At 37.9% G+C, this 16,353-nt stretch overlaps 4 protein-coding genes and 1 non-coding gene across 7 annotated transcripts; 4 read left to right on the top strand and 1 right to left on the bottom strand.

Annotated features, from left to right (window-relative positions):
• Positions 1,257 to 4,548, top strand: LOC18771505 (iron-sulfur cluster co-chaperone protein HscB, mitochondrial). Of its 2 annotated transcripts, XR_002272708.1 has the most exons (8): positions 1,257 to 1,666; positions 1,986 to 2,082; positions 2,185 to 2,274; positions 2,506 to 2,571; positions 3,221 to 3,289; positions 3,511 to 3,653; positions 4,078 to 4,162; positions 4,271 to 4,548. XR_002272708.1 is itself a non-coding variant. In XM_007204723.2 (7 exons), exons 1-6 carry the CDS (start codon positions 1,320 to 1,322, stop codon positions 3,646 to 3,648), a joined length of 807 nt encoding a protein of 268 aa, XP_007204785.1. In that variant the 5' UTR covers positions 1,257 to 1,319; the 3' UTR covers positions 3,649 to 3,653; positions 4,271 to 4,548. The 2 variants fall into 2 exon arrangements, 1 of the variants encoding a protein (XP_007204785.1); XM_007204723.2 differs by lacking the exon at positions 4,078 to 4,162.
• Positions 4,594 to 7,810, bottom strand: LOC18769672 (putative pentatricopeptide repeat-containing protein At5g06400, mitochondrial). The gene has a single exon (XM_007204431.2). It carries the CDS (start codon positions 7,759 to 7,761, stop codon positions 4,618 to 4,620), a length of 3,144 nt encoding a protein of 1,047 aa, XP_007204493.2. The 5' UTR covers positions 7,762 to 7,810; the 3' UTR covers positions 4,594 to 4,617.
• On the top strand, positions 7,916 to 7,988 carry TRNAR-UCU. Its single transcript has one exon. It is a non-coding gene; the product is annotated as a tRNA-Arg (tRNA).
• Positions 8,771 to 10,752, top strand: LOC18771872. 2 transcript variants are annotated; one of them, XM_020569278.1, is made up of 2 exons: positions 8,771 to 9,047; positions 10,139 to 10,752. In XM_020569278.1, the coding sequence occupies exons 1-2, from the start codon at positions 8,869 to 8,871 to the stop codon at positions 10,515 to 10,517; spliced, it is 558 nt and encodes a 185-aa protein (XP_020424867.1). In that variant the 5' UTR covers positions 8,771 to 8,868; the 3' UTR covers positions 10,518 to 10,752. The 2 variants fall into 2 exon arrangements, with proteins under 2 accessions (XP_020424867.1, XP_007202625.1); XM_007202563.2 differs by having other exon boundaries at positions 8,773 to 9,062.
• On the top strand, positions 11,908 to 16,277 carry LOC18769609 (calcium-dependent protein kinase 26). Its single transcript, XM_007204810.2, has 7 exons — positions 11,908 to 13,892; positions 14,203 to 14,346; positions 14,455 to 14,607; positions 14,878 to 14,993; positions 15,081 to 15,248; positions 15,429 to 15,653; positions 15,757 to 16,277. The coding sequence occupies exons 1-7, from the start codon at positions 12,905 to 12,907 to the stop codon at positions 15,880 to 15,882; spliced, it is 1,920 nt and encodes a 639-aa protein (XP_007204872.1). The 5' UTR covers positions 11,908 to 12,904; the 3' UTR covers positions 15,883 to 16,277.

The raw sequence follows: 16,353 nt of genomic DNA, 5'->3' as shown, positions 1-16,353 counted from the left end.
CTTGTCAGAGTATGAACCACATAAGCATTTGACTGACAACAGATTATCCTACAAAGAACAGCAGAGAACTTGTACCAATGATCACTTGGGTTTTTTATTTTTGATTTTTGATTTCTTATACAAGAGATACTGGAGCAAGGGAAACGTAACCTAGGAACTCAGGTGCAGAGATGAATTCAGATATTATACACATAAATTCTGCATATTATTGAGTAAAAATAATATATATTAAATAAATTAAATAAATCATATTAAAATATCATATAGTGGCCGAAATTATCAGTTGTAATTTGCCAAAATATTGCCGAAAAAAACATGTATGTATTTTATTCATATTTTTCATGTTCCTTATTTTACTAATTGAAAGAATGTGAGAGGCTAAGATTATTTCTTACTTGTTGTAACAAAAATGCAAGATGGTGATTTTGCAAACTCTTTGCCAACCAGAACAACAATTTTAAAGAAAGATCTATGGGTATAGTAGTAAGCGAGGTGGTAATATTCTTCATGTAAAGTGTTGTTTGAAATGTGAAACAAATACCAAGAACACTCCAACTCAGCATGCAATTCTCTACAACAAATAATGTGTGCAGTAACAAAATTTTTCTCTCTTCAATATCTACTTTGGATATGTCGAAACTATCAAATTAATATCTATAAAGTATAAACTAATGCAACTAGAAGGGTCTTTATGTTTTATTTATTTTTAGCTGCCAGGTGGGTGACCCTTTTTTTAAATAAATAGTATAGCCGCGCGGCTATACTGGGTAGTTTAAATAAAACACGTACAGCCGACGGCTATACCACGGTTTTTATTATTAAAACTTGTATAGCTGTGCGGCTTTACTATTTGACACGTGGCGAAAACAGCGCTATGCGCATGCGGTCCCTTTTTTTATAACTATTATAGCCGGGCGGCTATACTGGGATTTTTATAATAAAAATAGTATAGCTGGGCGGCTATACTATTTTGACACTTGGCAACCCGGGCGCTATGTGCCTGGCGGGTCCTTTTATAACTATACCTAATCTATACGCGGTGTTTTTTATGAAGAGAGTATAGCCGGCCGGTTATCCGAATTTTATTATTATAAACAAATAGTATAGCCGCGCGGCCATACTCGGGATATTTTTTTTAAAAAGCGTATAGCCGCCCGGCCTTACCGTTTTACATAAAATCCCTTCCAGAAGACCCTTTTTATCCTTCCCCTTCAGTAAAATTCCTCCTCTGTCCCCTAAAATATTGCCATTATTCCTTGAACCCTGGAAGTTGCCAGACACTTGTTAACCCAACCGCCAGAGGTCTGTGAGCTCCAACAATGTCGAACAAACACCTACTTACTTCTCTCTCCTCCGTTCTCCGACGAACCCTAACTCCGACGTCTCATTTCTCATTCAATTCCACCAGGTGGTTTCAATCCGGCACTTTCTTCTCACCCAATGTAAAAACACACCACCGCCTTTTCCCGTGTAGCGGATTGGATTTTCTCGAGATTCACAAAATTCCCGGAAAATGTTTTACCTCCTCCCAATCAGCGGAGAAAGCCAGCGCCAAGTGCTGGAACTGTAGTGCCGCGGCTGAAGCGGTGCCGTTTCTGTTTTGTTCATCTTGTCGGTGCATTCAACCTGTGGATCAGTCGGTGGATTACTTTCAGATATTTGGACTGTAAGTAATTGAATCTTTGAGAACTATAAATTCTTATCAGTATTTCGTGAATTCAGTTATGTTTATTTTTATTCTCTCTGCTTTGAATTTATGGTTCGTATTTGTTTGGTTACCGAGAAAGCGGAGAGGGAGGCGGAAAGAAAGTGAAAATTTTGTAACTTGTTTAACGAATTATTGGTTTCAAATCTTTAGTTTATGTCATTCTGATTTGAGCATTTCCTTTCACAAATTAAAAAGAATGAAAATTTGGAAGTTTTAGCTAGTGTTCACTCTTCAATGTGATTTCCCTTTTTTTTCTTATAAAAATTAGTTTTGACAGGGAGAGAAAGTATGACAGTGTGGTGGACAATCTGGAGGGAAAGTATAAAGACTGGCAGAAAAAATTGCACCCTGATCTTGTTCATACAAAATCAAAGGTATTTCTGATACATCTTTGTATTTCAAAATATAAGATATAAAAATAGTAACTATACGAAGGAGAAAGTTTTGTTTTGCTTTAATGTTTATTATGTTGTTAGGAGGAAAGAGAGTATGCTGCTGAACAGTCTGCTAGGGTGATTGATGCATACCTCACACTTAGCAAGCCCTTGGCGAGGGCAATCTACATTGTAAGTGTACTTTTCGCCTATTAGGTTTGTATTCGTTGTTGTGCTCAGAGTTGATTCATTTTCATGGTACCTTGTTGTGTTGAAAACAATGTTATGAGAACCGCACTGTTAAGCAGAAAATGGTCTTGGTCGAATGTGGTTATATGGTAAATATTCACACACACACACACACATATACATTTATATATATACTACGGGTTTTAGAATTTACTTGTTCTATTTTGTTTTCAGTTGAAGCTTGAAGGTGTGGATGTTGATGAAGAAGAGACACTTTCGGAATCAGAGTTGTTAACTGAGGTAATTTGCAAAAGTTGACTATGTTGTCTTTATACAGTATATTCTCTCCTTGTTTTTCCAGACATAACAACTATATCTGTTTGTAACTGGAGCGTTATAAATTATAATTTTTCCCATAGTCCAAAATTTTGGTGCAAAGTGACTGAAAATCTGTGAAAGAGTTTGTTGCTCTATATCAGATGGAATCTTTGACATTTAGAGTGCACTTGTTTCGAGACAAATATCACCCATCAGGGTCTCCCCCATCTTGACAAATCTTTCATGGTGAAAATATTTTGTAAACTTAAAGATAGTTGACGCGTGCTTCATAGAGTAATTTACATTGGTATTTGAGGTTATCAATATGGCTTTGGCTGTTGGACATGTTGGAAGTGACATGACAGTTTTGTGGTGGAAGTTTGGCATGGTTTGCAGTGGAGATAGTTTCTTTTTCTATATTTTTTTTCTTCAGAAAAAGTAAACTTGGGTTATAAATATTGGAGAAAGCATAGTACCTATAGACGTTTTGGAGTCACTGACTTGTTTTTATTTTGTTTGTATGGATATACCGAAGTTGATGAGAGTCATTGAGTCAATTTTTTCTTTTTCTGATATCTGGTCTCCATTAAAGACTTTGATTTTCTTATACCTTCTGACTTTGAAATTGCAGATTCTGGAAATCAGGGAAGCTGTTGAAGAAGCTGCTGACTCTCAGGCTTTAGTTCAGATTCAGTCTCAGGTATGACCCGAGACCTTTTGAATACATTCGGGAATGATTAGTTAAACATCACAGTAGCATGGCACTTCTCTTATCCTGCCACATATGTGGCTTGCAGTCTAATTTGTAGAGCCTTTTTAATTCACGTGTTAAGTTAATCAGAATATGCATGATGGCGAGTTTAGTGCCCCTTCATTCATTTTATTTCTTTTCTTAACTAACTTTTCTTCTTGCTCATCCAGATGCAAGAGAAACTGAAGCACTGGTCTAACTCTTTTGCAAATGCATTTCGAAGCCGGAACTTTGATGAAGCTCTAAAAGCTATCCGGAGAATGACTTACTATGAGCGTGTAAAAGAAACTATTGTAAAGAAGCTGTAGTCAAGGTAGTGTATACAAGTCCGTAGCTAAATAATCAATATTCAATAGACACCATGAGTGTAGGAGACATCATATAGGGCAAAGTATATAATTATGTCTTGCTCTGTTCTATCCAACGCATATGTGTTTGGTTTTCTCTGAGGCATGGTAGTCTACGGTCGTACACACACATACTTCATAGGTATTGACCCAGAAAACTCACCCTTGACCTCCTACTTATGGGAAACTGAAGGGCACCATTTGCTACATATGGTTATGAACTTATGTTGTCATCATATAATGTCAAGTAATAAATCGAATATACAGAATTGCCAGTTGGTTTTCCTAGAAAATTCTTTATTGGAAAAGATTGGACCTTTTTTTATATATTATTATTAAATTATGAACATATGAACAATTATAATGAGCCTGTCATTTGGTAACTTTCAGGCTCTTTAGTTCTGAAATTGGTATGGTTCTGGAGCAAACCAAATATAATTCCATGATTGACAAGTAGAAGATTTGATGGCAACATGTGAGTATTTTTGGATTTTAGAAAAACAATGTGATGCTTTGTTATTTTACTTTATCCTCTTTTAATTTGCATGAATGAAAGCTGATCCTAGATTGTTCCTCATTGCAGCCAGATTTTGATTGAAGACCTGGTTGAGATTTGCCCGGCATCCTTCCGAGACAAATTAAATGTCAGAAAATACAAAGATTGGGCTGACATTTGGTCCAGCTGCAAGTACTTTTTTCATCGTACTACTCTGTAACCTCTTATAATGGTTTAGAGATAGCTCTTAATAATACGAATGCTTGTTGGATGTATTGTCCATGCACAAGCTGTACCTGGCAAGCACTCTCTTGCAGAATAAGTGTTCTATTTATCTTGTTATAAAATGAAAAGATTGTTCCAAATAAATGCCACAGAAGAGCGAGCCAAATCAAACACCATACCAGTCATGCCCGTAAAACAAGGATTAGGAATTATGTAAACTTACGTTTTCTTATTAAAGACAACTTTTGCTGCATTACATTGCGAGCCAAATCTTGCTTACCTTCTCTGTTAAGCCCATAAAATACGGTTCGAAAATTGACCACACTGGGAACAATCCCAGTGTTCAACATTTCAGGTATAAGCGGTATGGCTTCTTCAGATTTACCCACCTTACAAAGACAAGAAATGAACATTGAATAAGTTCTGAAATCAGGCAATGGCCCTTTTTGTTTCATCTTGTGGAAGACTTCCCAAGCTTCAGCAAACATTTCCATGTTCATGTACCCTCGAATGAGCGCAGAATATGTAACAATTGTCGGTTCACAACCCTCCTGTTGCATTTCCTTGAAAATTTCTAAAGCTTTTCCTATCTGCTTCTCTTTGAAGAAATGAACTATTAAAGATGTATATACATGGACGGTTGGATTTATGCCTGCCTGCTTCATAGAATCCACCTTGGCCAGTGCTGCTTCTAACTGTCCACTCCTCAGAAGTCCATGAACAAGGCTCCCATAAGTGTACTGATCCAGTTTCGACCGGTCCTCCCTGACATCATCCATCAATGCTGCAGCTTCTTGCAATCTCCCAGCTCGACAAAGAGCCCTAATGTACAAGGAATAACCAAGAGGAATTGTAAAACCAGCTTTAGAGAGCAAATCTATGCATCTTCTAGCATCTGATAGCTCACCAACTTCACATAAACAACCAAGATAAGATTCAACCAATTCTTTGTCAGGTACATGATTGGCACGAATCATCTCCTGGAATATTCTAATTGCTTCATCTGCCTTTCTACCTTTTCTCCCACAAAGAGATATGATCAAATACTTGTAGGTACTGCCAGTTGGGCTGTAATTATTAGACTTCATCTCTTCAAAAATCTGAAGAGCAATCTCTGTCAGACCTGTTCGACCATATTGCATTATCATTATTGTCCATGTATCTGCTGTTATTGAGAAACCTTTTCTTCTCATTTCATAGAAAAGGCTTCTCATGTGTTTGAAATCTTTCCCTCGTCCTGCGATTTTGATAGCCATGTTATAAGTTTCGGTTGTCTGGTTATAACCAGTTTGCTTTCCCACCCATGCGAAAAATTGTAATGCTACCAAACCATGCATACTGCTACTCCTCAAAATTTCCAGAACGAGCCCTGGAGTGAAATCAACAGAAGAATTCTCCAAAGCTTCCTGAATAGAGCACCAAGCTGTTGACGAGGACAGAATTCTACAAATTTTTTGCAAGTCCTGCTCATCATAAGCTTTTGAAAGTGGCTCCAATAAAGGATTGCGATCCATCCTCGCTGGTTCTGAATGGTTAAAGTCCAACCCAGTATTGAGCTCCTCTCCCTTGCACAGATCCTTACTAAATACCTCTTCTTCTTGTGGTTGAAGTTTATAGTTTCTCTGCATCTGTTTTACTTTTTCAAGGTTCTCTGTCTCTCCCTTTTTCTCCATATGATGTATAGCCAAGTTAAATATGTCATCTCGAATGACTATACTAGATGCTTGCATATCATACAAGACCTTGAGAATCTCATCTGTCCTTGAAATTCTGCATAGCTCCTTGATGAATACAGAATATGACTTGACAGTGGGCTCGATGCCTTTCTCCTTCATTTTATTAAATACTTTCCATGCTTCAGATATATGGTTTTGGCGGACGTGACCTGCAACCACAGCTGTGATTGCCACACTATCTGGTTCAACTCCACTTTCCAGCATCTCTTCATAGAGCTCACAGCCTTTTTGATATTCATTCAACTTAAAAAGGTGTTGCATCAGCTCTGTGTACGTAGAAGTCATAGGAAAATATCCAGATTCTTTCATGCTATGAAACAGATCAAGTGCTTTAGAAACTTCATTTATTCTTAAGTACCCATTGATGATAATCCCATAAACCTTCCCATCAAGAATATTTCTTCTCTTCATGATATCCAAAATTTCCAACGCATCTACAATTCTATCAGCCCTACACAGTCCTTTCACCAAAGTCTCAAAATACTCAGGGCCAAGAATAACCTCTTTGTTCTTAAGCTCACGAATAAATTCTAAAGCTTCTTTGATTCTTCCAGAGATACAGAAACACTTGAGGACAGAACCATAAACAATGTGTTCTGGAATCTGTGAGACTCTAATCATGTCATCTGAAACCAAGGCAACAGCACCAGTCTCTCCAGATCTAGCTATACCATTCAATAACAGCTTGTACAAATTCGTGTCAAGCCCAATGTCCTTCTTTACCATCTCCTTGTAAAATTCCATTGCAACGTCAGATTTTCCAGCAGCACAGAGTGCACGTATCATCAACCTATAAACCACTGCATCCGGTTCGTAACCGCATTTCCTCATCTCTTCATAGACCAACAAGGCTTTGCCAATTAACTTAGCCTTCCCATACTGTGAGATAAGAATAGTCCAAGTCTTAACGTCTTTCTGGCACGAATTCTTTTCCATTTCATCCACCAACTTCTCCACCATTGCAAACTCTTTGGCTTCCCCAGCTATAAAGAGCATGGTATTATAAGTCTCTGTGGTATGACGAAACCCTTCTTTGAGCTTCACCCAATTGAAGAATCTCAAAGCCAAATGCGGCACTTTAAAGCACCTCTTCAAAACTTTGTCAACAATCTCTGAATCTAACTGAAAACCCATGTTTTCTAACAGCTCTTCCATAGAAATCAAACCATTTTCCGCCCTGACAATCTTTGTAACCTCATGAACAACCGGGCTAACATCAATTTCAGCCACATTTTCCAAGTGGGCATCTTCCAAAACCGTTATATCCTCCTTTTGTTGCAGTACACTATCCTCCGCATTTCTACGAACAGCTAGCGTGCAAGGCGGGCACTCTTCCCCAATCTCACCAACCCTCACCTGGGCTTCTTCAGATATCAAAATCCCAGACAGAGTTTCCTCCGCAGTAACATTCTCAGCGCCCAAAATCTCAGTTATTTCACTGAAGAGCGAGCCAAAGCCGCTGCTTTCTGCTTCTTGTTTCGAGTGGGCTTTCTTAGGCTTAGATGGTTTATTGAGTGTAGCAAAATGATCAGCCTTGTAATACTTTGAGAAGCGGAAATGAAGTATCTTGCTGGTTGAGCTTGAACACAACGACTGCAGTTTGATGAAGCTTCTCATGATTTGCCTTCAAATTCTCTTCTTAGCGGGAATTCATATATAGATGATACATCTCATCAGTCAACAGAACAACAAAGAAAATGTCTGACCAGAAAACAAAAAAAAAGGCGGGGAAATCACATAAAACTGTAGATATTTTGGTGTAAAAGCAAAGGCGCCCGTGGCCTAATGGATAAGGCGTCTGACTTCTAATCAGGCGATTGTGGGTTCGAGTCCCACCGGGCGTGACCTGGTCAATTTAGTTAAAATAATTTCTGTTTTTTAAAAGAAAATTGTACGGTTATACCAATAATAAGCTAACAACTAACTTTCTTTTTGTACTTTACCACTTTTTATTTCTCGATTAAAAACGTAGAATCAATATTTTTTCTGAGATGGCAAATTGCAACAAACACAATATAATCACTGTATTGAGATATAAATAATAAATTCTTTGGCAAAAAATAATAATAATAATAATAAATACTACTTTACATTGAAATTATTTAATTCCAGTAACTTGAGCCAAATTTTAATTTTCGCAAAAATGTATAATAGTTTAAGTGACTGAGAGCTAACTCTTGCACATAAAGTTATGTGTTTAAATCCCCTTTAATCTAATATCGCTTATATAAATAACCAAAAAAAAAGAAGCTCATTTTGTCTACAAATTATCTCAACAACAAAAATAATAGCTTAATTCTGCAACCAAAGAAAATCTGACACAAGTAGCATGTGAGTGCCATAATGCCAGAGTGAAGGGAGCGTTGCACCTGAGTTCGATCCCCTTTTCGTATATTAGAGTAGTTTAAAAAATAACTTTGTAAAAAATAATAATAATAATTTGAGACTATCTACCAACGACATCTCGTTCTTTGACTTCAATGTGATTTTTTCATTCAATTATATGAGATGTCGGTTTACGTGGTCGGGCCGAAGCCCCTTTTCCAACCAAGTGCACAAAAGGCCCAAATCTAGCCCAACGAGCCGCCTTGGAGCCCAAGTAAAGCAGCAATCTTCCCGGACCTTCCACCGAGTAGTGAAAAATCGCAGAGAGATTTTCTGGAGTTCGCTCAAAGGCACGCAGAGAAAGAGGCATAGAAGGAAAGCATACAGAGAAGAAAAAAAATGGGATGGGTGTGGAGGGACGATGAAGACGACAACAAATCAACTGCGGGTGACATAAACCCTCGATCGGTCGGCGAGCGATGCTCGACGAGGAAGGTGATGAAGACGCAGTGCAAGACTGAGGAGGTGGAGCCTGGAAAGTTTGTCCGAAAGTGCGAGAAGACCGAGCAGCTTCTCAGGGACTGCGCTGGCAGGTTTGCCTCTCTCTCTCCATTTCCTTAAAATCCTGTGGCAAATTAGGAGTAGTTCAATCTAGGGTTTCAATGAATTGCCTAATCAAAGCACTGTGATTTTAGCGGCCTCTATCTTTTATGCTTTGATATACAGTTTCAATATATTTTTTAAATAACTAGTTCTAACCCTTTTGATCTCTATTTCAATTTGGGGTTTTTTTCTTTTTCTCTGTATTTTTTGTTTGGATTTTTTGTGTTATGAGGATTATGGGTTAGGATAAAACATGTTAAGAGTCATGAAATTATGATATTTGAAGCTAAATTAAAGAAGCAAATGTTGGTTATGCTGTGATGATTATGAAAACACAGTACGAAGGAGAATCAAATTTCTTTCTTCTGTCTTGTTGACAATACATGATAATATGGACCATGTTTTGATGCCCGAACTATATAAATTGCTCAAATGCGCTTGAATTACAGTCTAGCAAAGTATGATAGCGTGTGATTATTTATAAGGTTGTTTTAGTTTTCTTCGTTCCAATCAGAGTACAAACAGCTAGGACATCTAACTTTATTTTACAAAAAGTATTATGGTTTTGGCTACAGTGTTCCGATGAGTATGCTCAGAGGTCCTGTAATGGTCATGCAAAATAGGTTGTTGACGTTTTTGTTAGAGCCAATATAATCAAATTCTTTACATTGGATTGGGAATTAGTTTCAGAAATTTGTGATGCTACCGGTTACTTGATAAATTGTTTTTTAGATTAATTTGAATGATTCCACGACAACATGTAAACAAGTATGGCATGTCAAATTGGTTTGGCAGTTGATGAAGTGATTTATGCTTATTTAGACAAATGGCATGGACTTTAAAGCTGAATACTATGATTGTTCAGTGGGTGTATGAGCTACCTAAGTAGGAAAATCTTTCTGTGAGCATCATGTCTCCCAACTGTGTCTTTGCTAGCCTCTGAATGTAATTGGAGCTATCCGCTACATAAAAAGTATCCATCTCTTTTTCTTCTCCTTTTTTGAGCGTTGGTATTATTTATGTTACTACAACATTGACCAATGTTGGGTACTTTACTTTTTGTTAGGCCTGTTGAAGTGGTGCAATCCAATAAAGAGTACACTGAAGATGATGTCACGGAAGAGGTGCTCAAAGGGTCTGTCTACCTTGGGTCATCACAGCATGGAGCATTTGACTTCCCTGGGCTACGCAGTGATATTGAAGATATTGAACGTACCTTTATGGGTGGCCTCAGCCGTTTCTTTGATGCTGCTGAGGAGATGAGGAATGGATTCTTCAGTGCATTTGGGGTTCCACGCATCTTTGATGAGGGACCCTCTTGTTCACTACCATCTAAGAGGCAAGAGGTACCCATTGAAGGCAGTCAGCAGGAAGCTTTTCCTAAAGCAAATGGCGGCAACGACTCAGGGCAAGTTGATCTTTCTGGGTTAGCAAGAGATGTTTGAAGCAAGCCCACGGTAGGTCACATCAATGTTGTCCAGTAGCTTGTTAATAGAGTGACCATCAGCCTTCTGCTGTTATTTTCCTATCTTCCCGTTCGCCTCAAAATAGAATACACAATATATGCATTTCCTATGAGGGCTTGACCACAGGGCCATTTGACAATAATGGGTTCATGTTATAATGCAATGGTTTCTCAATGGTTTTATGTTTTAGCATGAATCATCTTTCTCGCCCTAAGATATGAATGTGCCTACTAATGTTAGAAAAATCCTATTTTCTGATTAGCACATCAATTATTTCCCCACATAATAGAATTACAAAACAGGGGATATACTTATATGACATCTTGATGACATATTATGCTGCTCTTATTTCGTTTTCACACTAATTTCATACTTTCACACAGAATGAGAATGGGCCAGTCGATGCCTAGTTAGTGCCACACCTCAGAGTGTTGTTGGATAAAATATAATGTTTTTTAATCTAGGACAATTTAAGGATCCTCTGTTTTTGACGAAGTTTCCAGTTACCTACCAAAAGCCAATACCAAAATGCAGAGATAGTGGTGCTACACGACTACAAAGCCATTATTGACCAAGGAAAGATTTATCAAACCAAAAACACAGCCAACCTCGTGGAGTCAAACAAGTTCCTACGATGTTATCTGAATTACAGTTGGATCAGTGTCAAGTCAAGTCAATGGTCCTCCCTCTCTCTCTCTCTCTCTCTCTCTCTCTCTCTCTCTCTCTCTCTCTCTTGGGTATAAAAAAGATGGTCATTTCAGTTGTTAACAACAATAATATTCGCATGAGAGAATTGGAAGACTACATTTATTGCTTGGCATGTCATATGCTCTAGGAATTTGGAAGGAAACTTCCACATTACCTAGAGAGACATCTAAGAATGAATCTAAACTCTTGATAAACAAAAGAAGGCAAGATGAAGCATGCTTGTGAATATTGCTACCAACCCCAATTTGTTTACCAAAAATTTTGTTTGCTTAGTGGTAGTTGTGTCTTATTTATTTGAACAAAGACAAATTATAAATCTCACTTATTTTTATTTCTAATAAGTAAGATACCGATACATTGTCAGCTAAGAAAATTTGACGATTCAATTAATTATTAGTAAATTTTTCTTCTATGATTCTGTGGTTAGTGACATAACCAAAAGCGGTACAAAACATAATTCAATTGCTAACTACATTTTTCTCAACCAAGTGACAATATTCATATTACCCTCCAATTGTGGGAATTGAACATATTAAGAAAATAGAAAGGAAATCACACCGGCTTGGGCCGGCAGCCGGCGGTAGCCCGGCCCACTAAGATCCCGCAAACCGGCAAATCCTTGTTGTACAGCTGTAATAACTTGATGGTGTGCCGGTCATAACAAAACAATCTGAAAGTCCTCCAAGTCACAAGATCTCAGCCGTCCATTCCGCTTTGCAGTCCAAGATCATAGATATATTTTATCAAGTGGGTCCCAATCCGAAAGGTCAAAAGTTTCTGTTTGGGTCATCACAGTCAAACATAAGGCAAAGAAAGAAAAAAAAAACGCGTCTTTATAAGTTTTGAAACATTCCAACAGAAAAACCTACCTTCTCTCTCTCTCTCTCCCTCCCTCCCTCTCTCTTTCGTTCCACAATTTCCTTCCTTCTTCTTGTGCATGATTATATAAATTTGGAACAAAGGTAGAGAGAAAACCCTAGTACTCTTTTTCACAATCCAAAAACCACACAAGACGACTGTGTCTTCATTTTTTTTCCTTTTTCTTCTGCCATTGTTTATTTCTCTGTTTTTTTTCCCTCCCTTCAGAATCTGAAAATTTTCTTCCTTTTTTGACGTGGAATTTGTCAATATAGTTGGCCTCAAAATATTGGGTTTCGTCGAAGTTTGGGTTTTGGATAGTCTTTCTTCTCCGTCGGGTAATGCATTGGAAGGTTGAATGGTTTTTGAGGAAATTTTATGTTTTTTTTTTCTAACTTGTAAGAGAGTTTAGGCAATTGGGTCTTTTGGGTTAGCTTGATTTGGTTGATGTGTTTGGACTTTTTTTTGGCTGAGGCTGAGGCTGAGTCTTTGTGTATATTTGAGACTCTTTCTGGGGCACCGCTTTTGTTTGAGAAGATTATAATATGTTGATTAGAATTGTTTGAATTCTTTATTACAGTGAGCAATACAGAATTCTCTGCTGGTTGGTGGATTCATTTCAAGTATTTATTGTCGTTAAAGTAATTGCGATTGAGTTGGTAATTGGGGGATAATGCTCCATTTTTGGTCCTTTCATTTTAGTATCCATTACCTTTTTGGGAGGAAAGAAATGGGATTTTGGCCTTCATATGATATGTCTCTGCTTTTAGATTTTTGATGAGAATAGAGATCAATATCCGATGGGAAACAACTGCGTTGGATCGACGAAGGACGGTCTCTTCCATTCAGTCTCGAATTCGCTTTGGTGGTCTCGATCGACAGGTTTTGTTTCTCATGGCAGTAGAGAAATTAATAGTACTGATGCAACACCACAATTGAGTAAGAAGAACTCAGAAGCTCCTCTTTGTGTTCAAAACAAGGCCCCGGAACAAGTTAAAATAGCTACGGAAGACTATAAGCCGGTGCAGCCTTCAAATCAAAAGGAGAAGGTTCAACCAGACAAGCCTAAGGAACCGGCACAACCTCAGAAGCAGAAAGAAGAGACCATACTTGCAAGACAAGTAACACTTCAAAAAGGAGAGACTAAACCAGCACAACCAAAAATTCTCAAGGAACCGGGACAACCAATACCACAAAAGGCAGAGACTAAGCCAGCAGTGGCGGCAAGACCAAAGAAGCCTCATAGTGTCAAGAGGGTAGCAAGTGCAGGGCTTCAGGCTGACTCTGTCTTGCAAACCAAAACAGGTCATTTGAAGGATTTCTTCGATTTGGGCGAAAAGCTTGGGCATGGACAGTTTGGGACAACTTTTCATTGTGTGGAGAAATCAACTGGAAAGGAGTATGCTTGTAAATCCATTGCTAAAAGGAAACTGCTGAATACAGAAGATGTGGAGGATGTGAGGAGAGAAATTCAAATAATGCATCACTTGGCAGGGAATCAAAATGTGATCGCGATTAAGGCAGCATATGAGGATGCTGTTGCAGTTCATGTTGTCATGGAATTATGTTCAGGTGGTGAGCTGTTTGATCGGATTATCAAGCGGGGCCATTTCACCGAAAGAAAGGCAGCACAGCTAACAAGGACTATAGTTGGTGTTATAGAAGCCTGCCATTCTTTGGGTGTCATGCATCGTGATCTTAAGCCGGAGAACTTTCTTTTCGTCAATGAGGACGAGGATTCGTCCCTTAAGGCTATAGATTTTGGATTATCAATATTCTTTAAGCCAGGTATGTCTTAACAATTGTCCTCTTTCTTACCTTACAGATCAATTCCTTTTTATGATTTTATTTACTGTTACATTTTCTCCTATCTGAAGTGACAGCATATATTATTAAGCAGGGCGTTACACCTTAGATGATTTTAAAATTGATAGCCTTTAACATTTTGGTAACTGATTATGACAAACACCTATTTTGGTAACTGTTTCTTTGCATGCTTCCCCACTGCTTATTTTCATGCCTACAATATTTTATAAGTTTTGTGGTGCTTCATACTACTTTTCTTTGTCTTCTATATCATTGACACTTAAAATGACAGGGGAGATTTTCGGTGATGTGGTTGGAAGCCCGTATTATGTTGCACCTGAAGTCCTGCGCAAGCGCTATGGTCCGGAAGCAGATGTATGGAGTGCTGGTGTTATCATTTACATTCTCTTAAGTGGGGTGCCTCCGTTTTGGGGTGGTAAGAGTTTTACAATGTCTTTCCTGTCTTGAGTGTGTGCCTGTGCTTTTCCACAAAGCACTTGCCATTTTTCTCCTCTTCTTATTCTCTCTTTTCCATTTGAAACAGAAACTGAGCAAGAGATATTTGAAGAGGTTTTGCATGGTGATCTTGACTTCTCATCAGATCCCTGGCCTAGTATTTCTCGAAGTGCCAAAGATCTAGTTAAGAAGATGCTTGTTAGAAACCCGAAAAAGCGGATAACTGCTCATCAAGTTCTGTGTAAGTTTATACATTTCTGTTTATTATCAAGAAAGTGAGACTAGGACAATCCCCTTCGTCAAGAGAGGCACAAATTCAATTACATTTCTCTTAGAATCAGATCCTGCAATATGTTTAACCTAGAATGTAGAATGAATTCTATCGTCAGAGCCATTATTGGTTTAAATGAATCTTGAGGCTGTGCAGTTTTATAAGGAAAAGATTGGTCTTGTACGTTGGAGGATGCCATCAGCATTGCAAAACAATAATGTTTGTTCTGATTTCTTGCAGGCCACCCTTGGGTTCAGGTTGATGGAGTGGCTCCAGACAAGCCTCTTGATTCCGCAGTTTTAAGTCGCTTGAAGCAGTTTTCTGCAATGCACAAAATTAAGAAAATGGCTCTTAGAGTAAGAGTCTTTGCCATTGTATTTTATACTTCTAAGTTCATTAATTCTTGTGAAGCTGGCTTCTAACTCTATTTGTATTGTCTGCAGGTCATTGCAGAGCACCTCTCTGAAGAAGAAATTGCTGGTTTAAAAGAAATGTTCAAAATGATAGATACTGACAATAGCGGTCAAATTACTTTTGAAGAACTTAGAGATGGACTGAAAAGATTTGGAGCTAATCTAAATGAGTCTGAGATATATGATCTTATGCAAGCTGTGAGTATTTATATCAGCATTATCCTTCTAAACTGAATGATGCTACCTATTGCCTTTGATAGGTTTCTGGAAAAGTATGCCTCAGAGACAAAAATTTGTAATTCCACATATTTCCTTCATCCAACTTGTTTGTGGATCTTCAATTGTTCTTATGCAAATGTTACTTGTTCTGAATTGCAGGCAGATGTTGACAATAGTGGCACAATCGATTACGGGGAGTTCATAGCAGCAACTTTGCATCTAAACAAAGTAGAGAAAGAAGATCATTTGTTTGCAGCTTTCTCATACTTTGACAAAGATGGCAGTGGCTATATCACTCAAGATGAGCTTCAACAAGCCTGTGAGGAGTTTGGCATTGTGGATGTTCACTTGGAAGAGCTAATCCGGGAAGTTGATCAGGACAATGTGAGTACTTCTGTGGCACATAGAGAGAGTAAACTCAGAACTTTCTGATCATTTACATGAAGAATTAATTTTCAAACTTGTTTCTTTCTTCTTCTTTTTCCAGGATGGTCGGATCGATTACAACGAGTTCGTTTCCATGATGAAGAAAGGCAATGCAGATTTTGAGAAGAAGGGCCTTCATACAAGTGCTCTTAGCATTGGATTTAGGGAGGCTCTATCTGTTTGTTAACTGGCAGTGAGGCATTTTTCTTTGGACACATTTTCCTTCCACCTTTTATGAATGTCTGCAACTTTTCAAGGCTTACAGATAGATCATGAGGGCTCTGGTAAATATGAATAGATGCCTGCAACTTCACTGCTCCAACATTTGAATTTGCCCAATTAGTTCTCATTCACTAATTTGTATTGGAACAGATGGTACAATAGGCTATCTTCTCATTTAATATATGGTAGAAAGACATCACTGTACATAGAGAGGCATAACCTCATTCTTGTTATTAGTTTATGTTAAATTTTTTTTTTTCTTAATGGTTGTTATTAAATCAAGAGGACGGTGTGTGTGCACCATTACCATATAGCCTATAGGAAGATTTTTTTAAAGATAATAAAAAGAGGATTTAAATATATCTATCGCTCATGGATTTGAATTTAAAATCTCCAACAAAATGTATATTGTGTGTCGATAGATAAAATGGTCATT

This window comes from Prunus persica, chromosome G7 (assembly GCF_000346465.2).
Source record: "Prunus persica cultivar Lovell chromosome G7, Prunus_persica_NCBIv2, whole genome shotgun sequence".
Classification (NCBI taxonomy): domain Eukaryota; kingdom Viridiplantae; phylum Streptophyta; class Magnoliopsida; order Rosales; family Rosaceae; genus Prunus; species Prunus persica.
The sequence above is the reverse complement of the archived record's forward strand: the minus strand, read 5'-3'. Positions and strand labels throughout refer to the sequence as shown.